The 21,920-nt window shown below is 43.6% G+C and overlaps 2 protein-coding genes across 2 annotated transcripts; one reads left to right on the top strand and one right to left on the bottom strand.

The window, feature by feature from the left end:
• Positions 1-189: 189 nt before the first annotated feature.
• LOC113562281 (dynein regulatory complex subunit 7-like) lies at positions 190-2,394 on the top strand. Its single transcript, XM_026971178.1, has 2 exons — positions 190-581; positions 2,186-2,394. Exons 1-2 carry the CDS (start codon positions 315-317, stop codon positions 2,360-2,362), a joined length of 444 nt encoding a protein of 147 aa, XP_026826979.1. The 5' UTR covers positions 190-314; the 3' UTR covers positions 2,363-2,394.
• On the bottom strand, positions 831-6,347 carry LOC105288034 (putative uncharacterized protein DDB_G0277255). The gene is made up of 3 exons (XM_026970962.1): positions 6,250-6,347; positions 5,664-5,752; positions 831-5,091 (listed from the first exon to the last, which is right to left on the bottom strand). The coding sequence occupies exons 1-3, from the start codon at positions 6,345-6,347 to the stop codon at positions 3,524-3,526; spliced, it is 1,755 nt and encodes a 584-aa protein (XP_026826763.1). The 3' UTR covers positions 831-3,523.
• Positions 6,348-21,920: the final 15,573 nt, after the last annotated feature.

Below are 21,920 nucleotides of genomic sequence, written 5' to 3'. Positions count from 1 at the left end.
ATACTGCCACCTAGTGGCCAGTACGTGAAATACATCGAATTACGTTGCCACAGTAACGACTATTAATTTTCAGGTGAATTCGAATTTATGCTGTCACAATGGCGTAAATATTAGCAACTAACACAACTCGTTTGTTTGTTTTGATTCCAGTTTGATTCATAGTGTTGCTACTTGGTATTGCTATCCTAATAAATAACATAAGAATGCTCAATTACGCGGACGAGAGAAAATAACGATCAGTATCCGAGTTATCATTTGAAGCATGTACAGACGATGAACATGAGATCGAAGAATCTGTGGATATCAATGTAAACATGGAAATTGATAAATTAAACGTAAGGACTATCGAGGAGATCGTGCGACAAGTACAACGCGAATTATGTTTGATCAAATTATGCTGGCCCTACGTTCCAATGACGGACGACTCTTATACGCGATTACTTCCGGATACTTACCGATGCGTCAACGACAAGGAGAGACTATTGCTGTGGCACACGGAAAACTTTCGTCGACAGTTTCATGCGAAGTCCATGGATCGCCGACCGTTGTTACTGGCATGTGAAAACGAATGCGGCATACAGGTACGTAAAATTTCTTTGAGAAGGATCCATACCAATCTTTAATTGACGTCTTAATTGAATGCTCCTTTAAAATAATCCTTATTATACCTTCAGTAATATCTACCTTTTTGCAAATAATGATAACAATTTGACGGATATTATTATGTTATGTTGTGGAAAAAGTGCGCTGTATATTAATTGAAGATTGACATAAATGCTTCTCGTTAAGGATGAATTAGAAAGTGGAATAAAAAATATGTAAACACTTAATTGTATTTCTTTATTTTGTAATTTTTTTAAATTTTCTTTATTATTTTGTTTGCATTTAAAGACTGGTTATTACAAAAATCGCCGATTAAGAATAAAGTACCAATAAAAGTTGATATTATTATTAAAATTCGGAGAATTTGCAAAATATTTGAACTACCGAGGAATGTTTTCGTTACAGTTGTTGTTCAAATATATAACACTTGGATTGTATATGTATAGAGCATGTGTTCTATTATATCTTTTCCACATAAACATGAAAGATACAAAAAAGGTAAATGTTCAGAAGTACTGCTGCATCAAAAACCGCGGTTTTTCAAAATACAGTAATTAACAGAATTAGCTATAAAAAGACATGTATACAAGGTTTAAGGTTTTTGTAGGAAAAAAATCGCAAATAGTAGTCTTACATTGACCAGTTTTTCTCGCAAAGCTAAATATATAATATTCTATTTCACTAACTTTTAAAAAGGTTTGCAAATTTCTATAAACAAATATCCAAATAAAGCAGACATTTCAGTTAGGTGGAGCGTGAACTTTTTCAAAAGTGTATACATGTAAATATAGAAGTATGCATTCATACCGGTCGATGTACTTCTGAACATTTACCTTTACATTGTTTTATTTAACCGTATTATGAAGAACGAAAAGAAATATAAATAGCACATAATCAATTAAAGTATTTGTTTATGCGTGAAAAGAGCATTTTTCTTTTTTCTACATTCTAAATAATAAAAATAAAGTTTGCTATACACTTATTTATACATAATTTGGCTATAATAAATCATCTGCACTTACGCGCAGGCACAGTCTTATGTACATTTGCGTCACAGCATTGACAGTTAACTTTGGTACATAGTTACTTCCTTATAAATAATCCTTATAAATAATCTTTGAAAATTCTTAAAATTATCACTTTGTACAATATTATGTTATATCGCTAAATACATACAATAGCAACTCACGTGTATTCATCGTTATTAACTGGATGTAAAGACGAAAATAAATATGAGAAAAACGCGACAGTGTTCTCTACAATTGAATATGATGTTTCACACTTTTCTGCTATTGAGATCATAAATCTCATAACTATAATACTGAGAGGCTGGACATGGTTCGTATGAAACGATTATTGCAACTTAGAATACAAAATATATAAAATAAAATTATAAAATATGAGATTTATGTTATTATTTATAATCATCTCTAATTATTTATAAATATCATACAATCTTAATTCTTAGAGATCACAAATAGACCAACATGAACTAAGAACAGAAAACTGTATATTAAAATATTCTAATACTTAATAAATTAAATTGCAATAAACACAAACAAAATGTTTTATATTTCTATAGAAAATGGTATCTACGAGCATCCGACGAACTACATTGCCATGTCCTGCGATGTGCACGTGGCGCGGATGCGTAAAGTTTCTTAGTGACCACATAGAGTATCAGTCACCGGATAAAATGGAAATTACTATGGTAAGTAAAGTGGTTTCAGTATTATTACAGGACAAGTTCTTTTTTTAGGGATCGGATCATTATTCTACAGATGCATTAACCCTCTGTCCATCATTTGTTTAACAACGCCATCGTCCCACTGTACACTTGAGTGTCATACATATATCGTTGACACATAACTGCTTTGAAAAATTTGACAAACTTCCGGGTGACTTTTTGAACGTTTCTGAACATGTTTTGACAGTTGCTAAACCGGAATGATCAATAGGTTTTTTTTTTATGAAAAATTGAAATTTGTCGGTGAAATTTACTATACCAGTTTCAGCGTGTCACTCAAGTGTACAGTTGGACGACGGAGGGTTAATACTGCGAGATGCGGTCATATCGCAGGATATGGCAATGCAGTTCGTCGAATGCTCGTAGATACCATTTTTTTTCTAAAGAAATATAAAACAGTTTGTTTGTGTTTAGGACTAATACTGCGAGATGCGGTCGTACTGGACAAACGAAAATTCTTTTCTGATATTTAAGAAACTATCTTTTCGAAGTTACATACAATTGTTTCGTTTTCGATTAATTATTTGACTTTAGTCCCTTTATATTTTTTTTAAACAATATAGGTATTAGTGGATTGTGTGCAGCAAAATATTATTGGGAATGAGAATAGACTGAATGGCATTAATGCACCTAAGCGTTTATCACTTTAATCATTTCCAGTATCACATTTAATATATAATATAATTACAATTTTAATTATTTCTAATTATAGTTTAAAATATAATTCTTTACAGATACTAATCTAAGAGAACTTAAACTTAAACTTAAAAACTAAAAAACTATAAACATACTAAAATATGATTAAATAAAAGGAGGTAGATATGCCTAAGACCTAAGAAAAATAATAAAATAAATAATATGTTAGCGCGCAATTTAAGTAAATTTGTAATTTTGTTTAGTCTTTTTTTCTTTCTATTAATTAAAATAAAATCAAAATAAAAGTCGAAAGAAAATGCGATATATGCTATTAAACAAAATGGCAAATTTATTAATTAAATTGCGCGCTAACGTATGTCATATGTACATTTATAATAAAGTTGAGCACACACTATCTATTTTCCTAATTTTTTTATTACACTAAAGGATAGTTTACAATAATATATACAATTATTTAATACATAAAAAAAAGAATTCTTACGAGTTATTAACTCGAGATCGTTTTCTATATTTGAGCTAGCTCGTAGACTTCTCCCTCCTAACTTTGTCTCTATTCTGTGCCATTTGTTTCATGTTACTAAGGATCTTCTTTATTTCGTTTACCTGAGCAAACGTGCTGATAGGTGTTCCGCGGCTTTGTAGCCAGTTGACGAATACGTCACCGTGCTCTATTGCTTCCTGCAGTTCAGGAGGAGGTTGTCCACCGTTGTCATTCTCAGTGTTGTTGCTGCTCTGATTATTGTTATTTTGATGAAGATTGTTGTTGTTGTTGTTGTTGTTGTACAAGACGTTGTCCAGGAGTTGCCGATTAAAATTGCGCGTATTCGGCGCATTTACATTGGCAAGTTGTTGAAACATATTCCACTGCAGGACCATGGCATCTAACTGCGTATTCGTAGTCTGTCCAGGTTGTAAGTACTGCATTGGACCTAACGATGCAGCAATCTGCTCAACGCTTTTTGGAAGTTCGTGTTTCTTTGAAATGCTTGGGTCCGCCTGTGTTCCGTTAATAAGGCTAGTCGAACTCGTTCCACTAGTCCCAGGAGAATCCATTGCCGGAGATGAGCTATTTTGTCTTCTGGAATTCCTTGGTGTATCCGGCATCAGAGAGGAAGTACTGTGTTTCTTCTTGGTTGTATTGTTCATCAACACACCGTTGTTCCTAGTATACTGCAGGCCGTTCTCGATTAGGCCTACAGCAGATGATGTTGTAGCTGGTGCAGGTGAAAATAGAGACAGAAAGGAATTCTGCTTTTGCATTAGAAGCAAGTGGTCCTGTATAGCTTGTAACTTCTTAGTAACTTCAGTATTCCCGAGAAAGCTGTACAAATTGCAGTTTGATAAGAGTTGTCCGCTTATGTCACCGTTATAGGGAACGCGAGCTGCTTGTGCCCCAATGTTGATTGCAGGCGTTATCCCGTTGTCAACTCGCAGCCGCTTTGCTGCCGAGCTGGGTTCTGGATCTTCAGTCGGCGCTGTGGACGACATAGCAATATTCACACCATTCGCCGGCAAATTTGACACAGAAGGTGACGAGCTGGACGGCGAACTTCTCTCACTTTCACTTGAGGAAGGTGATACTTCCTGTTCGAAATTCCGCAAGTTCCCGGCTTGGCTCCGTAACTTATGCTCAGATTTGCACCATCCGCGAAGTGTAGATTCCGGTACATCGATGTCGCGCGCAACAGCAGCTTTCGATTCGCCCTCATGTACCCGTCTAATGGCATCAATTTTTTGCTGCGCACTCAAGTTTCTCAATGGTCGTTTGCCTGGCCGGGCTGTTTCATTCCGCGGCATGGTGGAAATGATATGTTTGTTACCGGAGCTAATTGGCAAACTTTTTTCTTTGTAATCGTCGTTGTTACAATAACCGGTTACGATGCCCAAGCTGAAGGGACTTGACAAATCTAGATGTGGCCGACGATTACGCGACTGACGACGATCGGTGCGCGCGCGATCCGTGCCTCGCCCCGAAAGTTGGGTGAGGTCCACGGCGGAGTCTTCCTGTGATAGATCCAGGTTGACTTTTTTCGAGAACCTCAAGCTTCTGTTGCTCTTGTACTTCCTAAGAGGTCTCGATCGATCTCAGGATTGCACCATCCAACCAACTGTTTTTTCGGTTTATGTATCGACACGCGAGGAATTCTGACAGCGAAACTGAAAGACGCACGTAGCCTCTATTTGACTTTCTCGTAGTGCCTTCTCTGCTGAAGCGCACGATCACGACTGACGCAGAGCAAGGATCCGTTCGCCGCGCTGCCGGTGCGGCGTGTGGCGCCGATTCGTATCTCTCACACAGTAGTAAATAATGCCGTGTGTAAACGTAGTTACGCCGCCGCTGCCAGTTGGGGGAGTAGTAGTAGTCGGTCCTCCTCCGTGGTGGAATAGCACATGCGCTCACAGAGAGTAATAAAGAACTTTTTTATGAATGAAACAAGTCGGTCGGTCGGTCGGGCGGCTACAACCACCTCCTCTTCTCTCTCTCTTTCCCCCTCTCTTCTTCAAGTGCACGCTGGTCCGTTGAAGCGCCGCTGCTGCTCCGCTTCTTCTACCTTGCCGCTCCTCCGCTCTCTTCAGCTCCACTCTCGCTGACGGCGCTGGCACGAGTAAACGGAACGCGATGGTTTGCCCCGGCACTCTTCCGCCCCTCACTCACTGCCCTCGCTCCTCACTTGCGGCTGCACCAGCCAATCCGCAGTACGCGCGGGAAACGATATTATTGCTGTACCACGAGGAATACCGTGGCTGAAGTAGTAGATGGAGCGTAAGCGAGATAGATGAATCGAGAGATGTAGATGGCAATAGGTACACACGTTCCAGTCAGAGGTCCCGTGCACCGTGCACCGGCCGGAAGATTAGGTTTCGCCGGCGCGTTCGTCGTTGCCGTCCGATAATGTCCAACGCTCGATTCTATAAACGCGTGAATAAAATGTTCTTCGAACACTATGTCCCGTCCGTGATTATCCGTGCGTGCACTCGCGTTCCACGAACAAAAACGAAATACAGCAGTTTGTAGACTCTAGATTTGCGTCTATCGCGATAGCTCGTCACTACTTGACTAACTTGTCGCTACTAACTGGCCGTGACTACCGCACGACGAACTGATGTTCGTTCCTTCGCTCCCCTCTACATGTACATCGCGCTGAGCCACGATTTGCGCATTTTGCCCCCACTCTTAAGAAAATCTCCCTACCACCTTGTTCCTTCCTCTCTCTCTCTCTCTCTCTCTCTCTTTTACGTACCTTTCCCGGGACTCTCTCTGTCCGTTCGATGTACCGTCCGACTGTCCATTCGTCCTTCCCTCCCTATTCTCTATGTCGCACGGTTCTTTTCTCTCCATCTCGTGACCCGCCGGCGACAATGAGGATGACAACGCTGCCGTCGTCGCCACCGCTGTTCTATTCCGCGATACTTATTTGCGAATTTTTGTTCATACAGTTTTAGAAATATTTAGGAAATTTGAAGAGAAACAAAGATTGCAAAAGGTTTAATCGAGATTCTATTTATAATTTTGCACTTTGTTAGAAAAAATTTTATTTTGAAACCTTTAATCTATAAACTATAAGAGTATGAAAGAAAATGGAAAAATGTAATAATATTTTATTCCATCTCTACAACTCTAAAACTAAATATATCTGCTAGTATTGAAGAGTATATTAGTGTTCCAATTTTAAAAGTGTTAATTAATATCTTGTTAATTGTTAATTGTCATCTAATATTAATAGATTAACATAAGGATAATTGCAATTACATAAAATTGACGATAACATATCGTATTTTTATAAGGAAGAGTTAAAAAAATATTATATCGATTTCTTATATTTACGCCCACGTGGTACTTACGCATCGCGGCGATTTCCTCTTGTTACCTATTTTATATCTCCTTGTTATTAACAATATTTATCGATTATTTAATACGTTGACTATAAAGAAGGTTTTATTATGTAGGTTTCTTTACAGCAGTTTCAATTTAAAAGTGACATCATTTTTATCGCAATAAATAATAATAACGAAATAAAAGAATTTGATAGAAATGTTCATGATTGACAAAAACTTAAATTTAAAGAAATTATACATTTTAATTCACAATAATGTTCCAGTGTCAGTCTTGAGAACTTTTTTGCTCGATTGATCGGAAATAGTTTGGAGATTAAGGGCCGTTCTACAATAAGTCGGCTACAATAAGCTGTATAGAGCTGTCTCAATCGGATCAAAAGATAGGCAGGTTTCATCTCATTCGATTTTTACGACTGACAATAAATAACCTTTTTGATTTATGATTTTTTAATGATATACTTAATGTAGATCGGATTTAAAACAGGCAAAATAGAGAGAGAAAGAGGAGTATCAGTGTCCTTCGAACAAGCATCGTTATAACGAGATCGCTATCACACTTTTTCAACTATTACCTCCTTGCCTGCTTAAGTTTCTTTGATCGCGTCAATCGTCTATCCGCTATACGTTGACGCGAAAATCACTCATAACTGTAACAGTTATTTCTGTCAATACAATTAGACGGCTACCAGTGGAAAATTTTGTATTCTCCAATATCCCATCAACAATTCGCACCTCTCATCTATTCTCTCAGAAATAGAAAACTTTCGAAAAATGACAGATTTATGCATCTAGGAAGAGTATAAGTCTCTCTTTACATAAAAATTGGCCTTGGACACGAAGCAAAGGTAATCAACAGTAATATGTAATCGTAAAAAAGTGTTTTATAACAATGCAGCACTTTTAAAATCGCCATTTTACGGAACAAAAGGGAAAAATGTCCCGAAATTATCCAAGGTTTTTATGAGATCCGATTTTCATGACCTTTTTGAAAGTGAAATTTATTAACATATGAATAATCGGGCATCTAACACAGAGAAAATGTACCAAATGTTCAAATATAGTTGTGACACCTGCCGGAAATTTTTGATCTGTTGCGCAAAATATGAAAATATGATTAAAAAAAATATATAAAAGCAACAAAGAAAGAATGACGGAGAAAGAGAGACAGAGAGATTGTTGGATGCAATAAAACCCTTAAATCCCATCCACCACCTCGCCAGCAATCCCCGCGGGAGAGCCGGATTTACGAGCGCGCGGCCTAAAATCCGTACGAGCATCCGCGCGGAGCTACATTGAGCGCGGCGCGGTGCGGTAAGGAATCTGCTCTCGTGATAATTCGCGGGTAAATTCGCGAGTACCATCGCACTGTTGCGATATTTGCCATCGTGCGCGAATACGCGACAAGTGTGTACCTATACGCGTCGATGCCGCGGCTTTGTCGTCAACACGTGCACCGGGACCGACCGCATTTCGTCACGTATCGCCGGTCGTTTTTCACCGTACAGCAAGCAAGGAAAAAGGAAAAGAGAGAGAGAAAGAGAAAGAGACAGAGGTGCCCTACTCTCGATAATTATCGCCGTTTAGAGTTTTCAGAATTCTACTTTGCTGGAATCTTGGATAAAAGCATTTTACGACAAGGACATTTCTAAAAGTATCTTTCAAGTTTATTGCTGCAATTTATTTTCGAATTTTCGAAAAAAAACTCATGCGTACATATTCGCGGCAATGCGTTTATTTCTCTCAGCTAAATCTTTTTTCCGAAGAATTAAAAAAATTATCTAATAATTATGAAATCTACATTAAATGTGAAAAATCTTTATATATATATGTAACTTTACATATGTAACGTATAATCTAAATAGAACATTTAATTCGCTAAACACATTTCAGAAATATTATCAGATATCGTTTAATAAGTACATAATCGACAAATAATATCGCAAAATAATGGTAAAAAGTTATTTTTCTTTTCAACGGCCGTCGCGACACCGTTCATATCTCTAACGCGGTCTGTGTATCACGGAGAGCAGCTGACCCCAGTTCCAGCGTAAAACACGCGCGCGCGAACGCGCTCCCTTGCCTGCGGCGGTTTATAGCGTTGCTAAGAGCGCGGCGGTGACAAAAATGTGATTTCACGGATAAGGCGACGGTTCGGCTCGACGGTTGGCGCAACGCGGATTCGATCTGCGATTAACGAATCGAGTTTCTCGTGCGCGCGCGGGCTATATCGCGCCGCGGGAGGCGCGAGAAAACGCTATGAGGGGGGTCGTTAGGCGGCCCTGGGGAAGGGCCGCAACAAGGCGACGACGATGCTGGGAGGAAAATCGATCGATGGCGTTCTGTGTTATAGAACGCGAAGGCGCACACTTTGCACACCGACGTCGCGACTAGAGGAGTGAGCGACGAGAAGCCGTGTTCCTCGAACGCGAACCCGTACAATTAATTTTCACCTGCTTCCCTCGGTAAAGCGGAGCCGAACGAGCGCAGTGTCGAGCCAAGCCCGTCGTCCGGTCCGCCTGCCTTTCGCGGAAGGATGTACACACGCAAGCGCGAATGCGAGACACATATATGCGCGAGAGACCGTGGGTATGCGTGTGCGTATATGCGTGCGAACGTGTGTACGTATGTGTGGATATACACACACACAGACACACGAGCGCGCGGCTATTTGCGCGACGTGTGTGCCACCGCGTCGCGTCGCGTCGCGTCGCGTCGCGTCGCGGCTCGAGTTAACGGTCGCTCGCTATCGTTCCTTCGAAGCGACGTTGCGCTGCCGCTGGCCGTACGATAATATCGATAAACGGCTCACCGCCAGCTCTCGACTCAGCCTTTCGTTATCGCCGATGCCTCGTTGATGAATCGTCGAACTGCCGAAAGTATTGATCTCATAATTACAACTGTTTCGAAAAAATGTGAGTAAAGCACTAACTATTGCCGTGTCGTTCGCGTTCTAATACTCGTCTATGTATCAGCGTAATAAAAAGGAAATGCTTTTCTATTTTCAAGTCATTAAATCGTGTATCACAGATAAGCGTTACACTGTTAATTAGGCTAAATTATCAAACTTATATAGATATAAAAAGCGCGTATAATTTCGATAATACATTTCTTTTCTCAGAAGCAACAAGAATGCACGGTGCTTATCGTACAAATCCGTGCACTGATGACGCATAAATCAATTTTAGATTTGTCCCTTCGTTGAATACACATATTAGTCATTGACGCTTATTGTCATCGAGATCCCCCAGCTGTGACGAAGACGAATATCAGTGTCACTCGATTTAAGCTCGGCCGATGCAAAAGAAAGTACAAGTATGAGATCAAGAGAGATAGAGAGAGGGGGAGAAAGACAGAGGAAGAGAAGAAGGTCGAGATAGTTAGATAGAAAACGGAAGAGAGTTTTAAGTTCATTCATAAAAAAGAAAATTATTACGGGCGACGACGAAGGAACACGACTCCCGCAAAGTGAATGATACCTCCTGCTACTCTTACTCGTCTGCCTCCCAGCTGCCCCGCTCTCTCCTCTTTCCCTATTCACCCAACGACTCCGGAACAACGATTACCCCCACCGATCTGTTCTGTGTCGTCCTTGCAACCGTGAAAGATCTCTCGTGATAAACCTCGATCCTCCTTCTTCTACGAGTGGTCCCTCTCTCTTTCTCTCTCTCTCGAGTCGGCGGCGTGATAGGAAATCCCGCAAAACTTTAGTCTCGTCACCCGACCTGTAACTTCTTCGAATAACATCGGGATTAATACTCGGCCAGGGAAAGGGTGGAGGAGCATTGGCCGCTCCTGTAACGCGGAAGGAGAGAGAACTCGACGATATATCGGATACGAGCCGATATATCGGGCAGGAAAACGTCCGCAGACCTGTGCGCCAGAAGTGACTAACCATCCTTGTCGTCCCGTTGACCCCTAAAGTTTGCAAAGCGAGAATTCTTCATTCACATTTCGTGAATGGAGTGACTCATGAATGTATATTCCAGTGTCTCTCACCCTGCGGAGGCTTCCGACTATTCCGTTTTCTGCATTCATGCGTCGCACACGTTTCAATGCACGCAAGAGTTGTTATTAGCCAATTTGAGATTTAATTAATGATTGCATTTGTTGAATGATTGTGTTGTAATACGTGGATTAAAGACGGCGCGTTTCGTAATTCGTAGCGTAAGCGGGAGAAAAATGATTTTACGAGAGAAACTAAGGGCATGAAGAAAAATCAAATTTTCTCACACGAAATTGCGTCTCTGAAAAAATGCAGATATTTGACAAGGGAAATAAGAACAGTTTTAAAGAATGTTTCTTTATTTATTAATTCTTTTAATAATGGACACGCAGTATCACAGATATGCGGGTTAAAAAAATCGCATGTTGATAAAATTCTTTTGTCGCACGTGATCGAAGGGTTAAAGCCGCATTTGTAGCATGATGCAATGGTGTCTCGCGCGAGAGGCTTCATCATTTTTTACAAGAATCAATCTAGCCGATACCTCGCGCGATCGATCAACCCTACCCGCGGGGATGGACGTGTTCCTCCTTCGCCCTTGGTGTATCGGCCTATCGGCCGTCCGATAGTGCCTCGCCCTCGCCCTCGTCCTCGCCATCATTCGCGTTCTAATCGAGCTAGTAGGCCTTCTGACGTGGGATCTCTCCTGCACCCTTCTCTATTACTCGGCCATCAACCCGTCCTCTCTCGACTCTCTTTCTCTCCGTTTCTCCCTTGCTGGCCATCTTTAATCGAATGAGGCCCTTCGGTGCACGGAATGTCGAAATTTCTTAGACGATAAAAAGGAAAATCGATACGACTTGTCTCCTCTGGCATGTCCCTTGCTGTTTTCCCTCCTCCATCTCCTTTTCCACCTTTTTCCTTTTTCGTTGACACGTCGTCGTCGCAGGTTACCTCGTGATCCGGCTTCCCAGACACGTAAGCGGACGCGACTCGCAATGAACGGTAGCTCGCGTAATCGCCGCGCAGAAAGAAATCCCGATGCGCCAGCGTGGTGCACGCGATATGCACTGCGACGAAAGACGAAGGCAGAGAAATGCGACGGCGAAGAAAATCGAGACAGCACGGTAAGAGAAAGCGCACAGCAGGTATATCAAGTCCGTGTCACAAGGGTGGCGCGGTTCCGCATGGTCGTGAGAGTAGCTAAGAAAAAGAGAGAGCGAGGGTGGCAGAGGAAGAGAGACCGAGAGCAGGTATATCGAGTAGAGGAGCAGCAGGGTCTCCGTGGAAATTTACCGGAGCGCGAGTTACGGCAACTTGCCTGTGGCTCGTTGGAGAGAACCTCACTCGGCTCGCTCGCCTCCTTCGCCATCCCCCCATGTACACCACCGCGCGGCTTTCGCATCCGCGGCTAAGAGCAAAGGGGCGCCAAGGGTTCGGGTCCGTCGTCGGGTGGCGGCGGAGGCATCGTAGGGTAGGTAAGAGGAATGAGGAGGCGGGTGGAGGAGGACGAGGTAGTCACAGCCTGGAGGGTCGTGAAGAGGCGGATGGCAAAGGGGGCAGCGCGCGGGGGGGAAGGGTCGGAGGGGCGCAACGGTATACGCGTCGAGGGTCGGTCGAGGGAACACCAAAGGGGATTGCGGGGGGACGAGCACAGCAGGGGCGACGAGCGAGTCGCGGACCACGCCGAAGTAGGTCGTCTCGCTCTCTCTCTCGCCGTCGTTTCATCGTCTCCTTCTCGCTCCCGTTGCTTCCCCGTGTTTTCTTCGTCCCTGTTTCTATTCCGGTCTCTCTCTCGCGTTTCCTCGCGCCTCTACCTCTTTCTGTCCCTGCTATTACGTCCTCCCTCTCTCCCTCTCTCGTTCTCTCGCTATCGTTCCCTCCAGCGGGCGCGGTGTATTCCGCGGTAAACGGCCAGGCCTGGTCGACGGACCCTCGCATGGCCTGCAGCTGTCTCCTAACCCCTCGTGCCTCCCCGATACCCCTTATCCACCGAGTTTCCTATCTCTCCGTCTCTCTCTCTCATTTTCGGTACTGATCTCCCTTTTTCTCCGTCGCTCTCTCCTCGCCGCGTGTTCTCTTTGCCACCCTACATACCCTACGAGGAGGAAGGGAGGAAAGGAGGAAGACCGGCGAACGAAGAGCCAGAGAGGGACTACCATCCCGCGTCCTATGTACTAGATATCAGGGCCGAGAGTGAAGGTATAGGGAGAGAAGCGAGGGAGAGTCCGACAGCTTGGCGAGAGAGCGAGAGGAGAGACAACCTACCCTGTGCTGTAAATATATAGCTACGCCGCGCGGCTCAGATCGGCGCGGCGCAAAGCGGCGCCGAGCGGCACGGCAGAGGTGTGTGACTCTCGCACATTCTATGATACCTACCGACTATGAGCTTTGGATGAACCAACAAATTAACTTATTCGAAGGGACGAATTGCCAAGCGATAAACGTTTCTTACGTTTCTTACGTTCGCTCAAAATCGACCGACACGATAATTTATAACTCCAACAAAATTACGTTATCGCCGCGTTATGGTTCTTCTCTTTTGAGAAGAACCAAAGCCGTAACTATCGCGTTTACTGTCCGATAGCTACAATTTTGTCTGATTATATGCCTTTAAAAGAATTTTCGACAATGCTTAGTCTCTCTGATATGCATCGTTTTACAGGAAAGCGCAAATTAAAACGGAGCGAATAATATTAATCCTAACATTAAAGCGACACGTAAGAGAGGGTGGTGGAGAGGAGCGGAAGACAATCGTATCGGTAATTGCCTGGGAATAACTGGTAAGTTTTGCCATTGTGCGCCATAACTTTTTCATTTCTCCCTTAGGACGATCAGCGAGCGAGAATCGATACCTGTTGGTCGCGGAAATTTCACGCAATGTGTAAAACTGACCGGCCACGTGTACTTTATATACGTGTTATGTATTTGCACGCGCGCAACAATATGAATAGGACCTATTATACATATATATATATATATATATATATATATATATATATATACCTATATATAATAGGTTCTATTCATTACAGTAGAAATATTTACCGATTGTCATGTGGTATATATATATTTTCGCACCCCGAAAGTATGACTTGAACGTACAACTGGTGCTCGATAACGTGTCAAGTCGCATGGAAGGCAATTTGATGGACGAGCAACTATAAGAGACTGCAAATCTGCATTGAGGTCTAGTTCTGTATAGCATTTTTCAATACACAGCTAACGAATACACTAACCGGAAAATATATCTGATCTAACAATATATCGGAGAGATAAAATAACGATCAATATTGGAAATAATAAATAAAGTTTTATTTATATTTTATTTAAAGCATTCATTTCTTTATATAAATATAGTTTTTATGTAGATATTATCGAATTTCTTAACCTAATTAGACTGATAAAGAAGAAACTCTGAAGACAATTTATGAGGAAAATGCCTTGCTATGCTACAGCTAAAAGCGAATTCCAGATAATCGTGACGCGATCGATTACGCAAGTGTCAATTAAATCGCTTCGCGCAATTAGGTAACGGCGTTATTATCAAATTAATCGTTGCGTGGCTTTTGTTTGCCGCCCTCAATCGGGAGATCTCGCGTTACTTAATGGCTCCCGGTTCATCCCTTATGATAAAGCCATTACGGATGCTCAGAGCTTTGTACTGTGTGCGTTCCTGTGTGCGCACAACTATGTGTGTGTGTGTGTGTATAGTCGTATATCAGAAAGCCAGTCGGAGTTATAGAAGCGGGTCGATCCTATCTTTCTGCTTGGGGTGGCGACGCATTGCAACAAGTGCACGACGATAGCTAGCTACATTGAGGTTCGGTCTGCTCGGGCTCAATTCCATTCATCGTCGAAACAGTTCCGACCAGATGCTTTAACGATCGGCACTCAGCCCAAAACACAAATTATCGAGCTAACTGCGTGCCCCTCGCCGCTCCCCGTGCTAGGCTCGTACCTTCTTCTCTCGGGCTGCAAACAGTTACCAAGTAATTTTAATTAGATCTCACGAGCGCCACTAATAACGACTATTATCCAACCGTAAGTTTCGCTTTCGTTTCTCCGGCCGTCGTTTTTATTGCAATGCTGTATTACACATAGCGAGAAGTATATCGCGTCTCTTTCTGTTTCTCTCTTTCTCTCTCTTCGTCTCTCTGCGCATGTGTTTGTGTCCATGCGTATTATACACGATGTCCTTGACCTACAATGCGCTCCACATTCCTCTTGACAGATGTTACGTGAGCTATTAAAAACGAATGCAAGTTTAGGAAAAGATAATGATTAAATTTTACCACTGTTCATTTCGAACAAGTGCAAGTGTTTACATTAATGTTTACTCCATTTTTGGCATTGATTTATTCAACTGAAACTGTTTATTGCATCGTCGAAAGTTATCACCGACCGCATTTCCACAAACGCCGTATCCACGTGGTATCCTATCACTGACGGTCAGAGAAGTGCGGCTTAGTCAGACAGAGAGAGACACTCTCTGTATACGTATACACACATAAAGTAAACGCAACAAGTTTCCTTTTTATGCGGTGACCTACAGGTTATTCAAAAGGAAACTTAAACCGAGAGGGACAGTATTATTACTGTGAGAGGTCAGGAGGATGGGGGGAAACTACTTATCGGTCTTCTCCGTTTCTCTTTTGGGAAAATGGAATGGCACTGCGAGGGAGGGATCGATTTTAATGCTCCGGAGAATTAAAGAGCCCGAGTTCCCATCGATCCGATGCCGAAAGCAGCCCTTTCGCTAATCGGCCGACGCTCCCGTAAAATACTCATCGACTCGCCGTTATTTCTCTCTCTCTCTCTCTCTCTCTCTACTTGCCAAGTAGCGAGTATCACACGGTGACAAAAATGTTCCTCCCGATAAAGTATGATATTTAACGAAGTAACGTGGCGTCAAAGGGATCCGTACGAGCTTGGAAAAAAAGGTATCGCGCGCTATTGGCAGTATCAAAGGCCGTCAAAAAATTACGCTCCACTTTTCCGTCTCTTTCTTTTTTTATTTTATTTTTTCTTTTTTTATAACGGTAAAATATTGTAGGCGCAAACGCTACCGGTTGTGAACACGGACTGTTTTCTAAAGTACATTGATGAGCTTTTCTATTCTTTTAAAATTCAATTCTCAAAGAATCCTTTTGAAAAAGGAATGTTTGTTAAGAATGTGTTTTGACAATACAATAAAAGGCAATACAATTCGGTATGTTTTCACTAAATTACAGCAATATACAATCTAATAAAGAAATTCTGCAGCAGAATTTTCGGCAGCGGCAGACAAAACTGTCCGCAGAAGATTAGTCTGTAGCAATAAATTGTTTCCCATATTGTATTTGTCTTTTGTTCGACATAATTTTCGATAATTCAGACGGTTTAAACCTACCTCCAGATACGTTGCGAAGTGTATAGACTTATCCTTTATAATGATGGGATTTTCCGTCTCTTAAATCTATTCCTGTGACAAAGAACCGAAAATAACGGTTCTTTGTTGATTGTTAATTTATTGCTTTTTTGTGAAAAGAGAAACGATATAAAAGATTGGAAAGTTTCGGCAGAGTTTCAAGTTCTCAGAACTTAAAGTTCTGAATATCTGCATCATTTTGCTATTCACGATATATTTTGTAATCTTTATGCAATCCATATAAGAAAAACGAAATACCATGTATTTACAACTGTTTACTCGATTACCATAAAAATGATAAGAAACGTTTATTACGTTAATAATATATAGTATATAGTGTTCAGTTGAATCGAATAATAATTGATACATAATTAAGAAAAATTTACGCTCTTTTTAGATAAACTTTATATCGATGCGTTTCCAACTGGAAAAGATTGGTGCAAAACGTAATTAGAGCTGACATCCAGAATCACGGGTAGTGCCGACGCACGTAAAGCGCGCCTTTTATCTATCGGACGTCTGACTTCTCGCGTCGCTTTAATAAATAGCTTTCGCGGACGGCATAATGGTAATGGTCATAGTGTATAATCGCCACGATTTTCTCGTCTGTGGTTGCACCGGTAGTCGGCTGGTAGGTACGCGCGGCAAAATGTCGCCGGGACTAGAGGAACACGAGCAAGGGAGAAAGAGCAGCGGGACGAGAGAAGGAAGACAGAGCCCGCGGTAACGAAATTGAATTAAAAGTTGCCGCCGCCGACACTCCGACAAAATGTTTCCATTTCTCGTTATAACGATTTAGCGGTAACACCTTACGAGACAGTGATGCGCGCAAGCGGGAACGCCGACAGGTTCACGTAATCAGTTGCAGCGTGAGAAGGTGGCGGGAGCCAGAGGAGGAACAGTAAAGAGCCAACGATTGACAAACGCTCGAGAGCAAGATTTTCTGTATTTAATAAAGAAAGTCGGTTTTTTCTTTCACGGAAGCAACCGCTTGCTCCGATGACGTTTCTCGCGCGACCGACGTAGCGCGTCGTAACTTGGCCGGAGCGATAAATCCATACTCTCGTGACGTTTTGCGCGTTTGTCGTCCGCGATTCGGCTCCAATCGCGCGACTTCCTCCGGTTTATCTCGCGGAGCGCGGCTTCGTGCGCTCGCTCGCTCGCTGACCTCTTTCGGATTCGCAGCGGGCGGCCTTAAAAGCGAGCTCGTAATCTCGGACGACTTACGAGTCGTTCCAGGGAGGGTGGGTGAGGAGGGCGGTCTGGGTAGAAGCGGGACGCAAATGCGCAGGAGAATCGACAGTGGAGAGAGAAAGAGAACCGCGACGAGTGATAGTCCGCCTTGTCTACTACTATGCCGCTTTCGTCCGTCACGTCGCATTCCTCGCGGTTCTTCGTCGTCGTCGTCATCGTCGTCTACCGATTTCTCGCGTCGCGTCGCCGGAGAGATATGACATAGCGCGAGCACGGCGAATCGATAGCCGCGCGCGCGCGGGAACATCTCGGTATACCGCGTGGCCTATATAAATGCGACCGAGTGGACGCAGAAGAAGTTGCACATCGCAGAGGGAGGGATCTCGACCCCCCGAGATCCAGCATTCTGCGGTACGCACGCAACGCGTCGTTCACGCGGGAAATTTGAGCGCTCTTCCATCCCGACGCGCGCGCTCGTCATCATTACGGGGACATATAGGGAGCGGGCGAACTACGCGGGAGAGCGAGAGAGCGAACGCACGCATGTGCGAATATATATACATAAAGCGTGCGTATCTGCGTAAACGGAGGGACTTTACGCACCGCGGCACTGTCTTCTCTCTCTCTCTCTGCTTCTCCCTCTTCGTCTTCCGCTTGCTCTTGCGCCACTATAAATTATCGGGTTACCCACAGCGAACACTTGTTCGAGAGAAAGAATATCAGGAGGGGCGTTAAAATGTGTTTTACATACGATCGCTTTTCCATCGTGACATCGACAACGGCAAGAAAGAAACAGAAAGAGAGACAGAGTGAGATCGTTGAGTTTCATAAAAGCGAGTTCGTCGAACTATCGCAGTTACCACTTCAAGCTCCTCAATTGGATTATTTTCCTCCGCTGATTGTTGGACGATCATCATCGAATCTGAGAGTTTAGCCAACTGCTTGAAGCAAAATCGATTTCACATTGTTAAAAAAAATTTACTGTTGGAAAATAACACGCAGGTAGAATCCGTATACGTGACAATGTCGGTCCAAAATGATTTCTTTCTGCATAAGTATATTCAATCATCATATTCAATCTGTCCGCTTGAAAGACATCTTTTCTAGACCGCTACTGATCCGACGAGACCATGATTTCGGGCAATGTCCGATCGCAAGTGGTCCGTGCCGCATCGAGTGTGTGTTTGCCTGACGAAAGTTGGACGGCGCAATTATCGCGAACGAAACGATATCTCGAAGGCACGAACGCACGGCGGACCGAATTCCAACGTTCGTGGCGTTATCTCATCGATATCTCCGCTCGGTGGAAAGACGGGAATATCAAGTGAGCGACAAAGTCGCTCTTTGTTCGCGCGGGAGGGATAACAGCTCCGGGAGAGCCGCGGCGTTCCTAATTGACGCGGCTCTCGCGATTTTTACCTCGCTCACCGTTCAGGCCAGAAGCGAGCGAGCCTCTCCCGCATCTTTTTCTCCGTCCGCGCGCCCCTGCCCCCCCTCATCGCCATCCCCCTTTTCCCTTCGCCGCTTCCTCTTGCTTGCGCTCCCTCGGCGAAGGAGAGATCTCTCGAAGGCCGCGCGAGGCGTATGTAAAAGAGAGGAAAAAAACTTGTGGGCCGTGGGGGGAAGAGGAGAGGAGGCGGCGATGGAGCCGCGAGGAGACCGCGAGGGGGGCCGCGAGACGCCCAAAGCCGCATTAACGCCGGCGCGGCGCGGCGCGCGTTCGCGATCGGCCAATAACCACGGTGCCTCGAAGCCCACGGTTATCGTGCTCGCTTCTGGAACGACGGGATGCCATTCGTCTTGGAAGAAGGCTGCGCGAAATTTCTGCCCGAAATTTCTCGCCGGTCTCACATAGTTTCACGTGACCGAATGCGTTCGTCGAATATAATCTTTCGTGTATTTCCAGCTAAAAATCGTATGAAATATTTGACTTTTCTGTTTTGTTTTTTGCATCACTTTATTGCGTATTTCAAACAGACTCACAAGTTGATTGAGATAAAAAAAAAGATATCAGAAAGTTAAAAGAACTATTTCCACGCTTCTGTGCGACGTAGAATTTTCCGCACCGGAAAAATCTTTCTTCTTGGAAGTAATCTTGCAGTTTTTTGATTTGCTCTCGATTAATCGCACGACGTGCGGGATATTAGCGTTATCGTTGCGGTTGGATGTGGTCGCGAGAATGATTACGCGTATAACCGTCGCTCGTCGAGGCGAGTATCGGGGTGAAATCCATGTATGTTACGTCATCTCGTCGTTTCTGCAGCAGCATGGACCTTCGCAGTGGCATCGGTAGTAGCATGGCCCTTCAAAGGTTTACCCTACAGTACAAAAAAGCCACCCGTAGATATCCGTGACGTCCAATCTCCCGATTTTGCAGCGAAGCGGTTTTGTGTACGGTTCGCTGGAGCCTCACCTCTGCCCTTTCAAGGATCCACCGTGAAAGCCGACGGTGACGACGACGACGACGACGACGACGACCAATGTGTGACTGCTGTCTCGCTCACGTATCTCACATACGTACGTACGTACGTACGACGTAAGAGCGTACGACGTACGTGCAATGGTGCACAGACACGCACACATGTATGTGAATGCGCGCTCGGACAGCGAACACACGTGAAAGCGCAAACGTAGGTGCTCCTCTCGGAACCTCCTCAACCTTCTCGCGTGGCATGCGCTCCCGATACGACCATCGTTCTTTTCGTCGACTCGCCTCGCTTTCGGACAAATGGACAATAAACGAGTCAACGTAGGTAAAGTCCTTCGCTTTTCCTTTTTTCTCGCCACATTTTTTCCTTTCGGACGCCGAGATGCACGTTCTCGGGACACACCACCCGGAAAGTGTACTCACGCCTCACGCTTGATTTATTTTCGATCCCCGCGTGCATACACGTGTCTTCCTGCCTTCGTTCCGTTCTCTCCTCTCCCTCTCGTTCGGTTTATACTACATCGGTCGGGGCCCCGAGTATTCCATTACGGCAGAAAGAGTTTATGAATGAAGAGAGATCTCGGAGAGATGTTTCCGGAACTGGCGGTGGTTCTCCCTCCTCTTGCCTCTGCCCCACCTCGGCTCGAGCAATAATCGTAGAATCCGTAGTACTGGCTTTGTGTGTTGCGCGTGAGTTGCGAATGAAGTGAATGGCCGTGAATGGGAAAATACACGCGCGCGAAAATTGCCACGCGTTAATTTCGCGTGCTCAATCGATTTTTTCATCGGCCGTTTACAGTTTTGTTATCGTTGGCCTTTTATGCAACACAGTTCCAAACAATTAACAAGGCAACTAAAAAAGTTGGGTAGAGTCTAAATCGCAGGTGATTCATCCAAATATACTGTGAATTATCGTAATGAGTATAAAAATATTTTAAAAGCTACTTTTTTAAAAAAGATGGTCATGTTAATGCAATGATAAAACATTAAACTTTTAGAAAGCGCGATTATTGTATGCTGAATGCTGCATCTTGCATCTGAAAAGTATACTGTTTAGATAGATGTATGAAATATCGAAAATCTACCAAGTTCGTAGCTTTCGTTTCTAGACCGTTAATGTCGTAAAATTATCCGGCTCCTGCGGACGCGCTAATCTAGTCGACACTTTCCTGCAAAAGATAACATCCATGCGCGTCCATGGTAAACAACCGCCGAAATTGTCCGGGAAAATCGGGCAACTCGACTAGGAGGAAATTGCCGACGACCGTTTTGATAACCCGATTCGGCTTGTTGGAATAATTCGAATATCTGGCTGCACACATAAAATTTGCGTGAGAGATCGATGATTAGTGAAACTTATCTTGATACTTGGAAAAACTGTATTTCCATCTGAAAAAGAATCGCATAGCCATACAAAATTTAATTCTCTGACAATTGGCCTGCTTTCGCATTAACGTATGTACAATAAAATGTAGGAATTGGAGAATCTTAATAATTCTCGAAATAGAAAGAGAGAGAGAAAGATTTCCATTTATCTGACAACTCTTAATGAAAAGGAGTCAATAGACATCATGAGGGACATCAACAGAAAACAGATGTAAATTTCTGTCCAAAGGTTTAAAGAAATTCATAATAAGCTATAAAATTTAAAATACAAATTTGTGTTGCTATCCGCTGTCGCAAGTAGCTCAATATGCAGGATATTCCGTGTTTACACGGTGACTGTCGTAAGAACGGAGAATGTAAAATGGAGGAGCGAAGTGGTGAGGCAACCTTCCAGGAAGAAGAGCGTCTCTCCGTAGCGCATCCATTACCGGTCAAGCTGGTGGATTTACAGCGGGTCGCGCGCGTTTTACACCCTCTCGTTCTCGCTTCGCGAGAGCGTAATTATTTAATAATAATGTTAAACGGCCATTCGGCCGCATGCGAATCGATTTATCGACGACGGGGAAATGATTTGCATCGGACCGGGGTCCGCAAGGCCCCGAGGACAACGACAACGATGGCGGCGACGACGATGACGACGACGACGAGGACGAGGACGAGGACGAGGACGGCGACAACGCGCGCAGGATATATTACGGTCTTGTCTGTGTATTTA

The sequence above is a fragment of the Ooceraea biroi genome, chromosome 7, assembly GCF_003672135.1.
Source record: "Ooceraea biroi isolate clonal line C1 chromosome 7, Obir_v5.4, whole genome shotgun sequence".
Lineage (NCBI taxonomy): Eukaryota > Metazoa > Arthropoda > Insecta > Hymenoptera > Formicidae > Ooceraea > Ooceraea biroi.
Note: the sequence above shows the minus strand (reverse complement) of the source record. Positions and strands in the feature narration are given on the sequence as shown.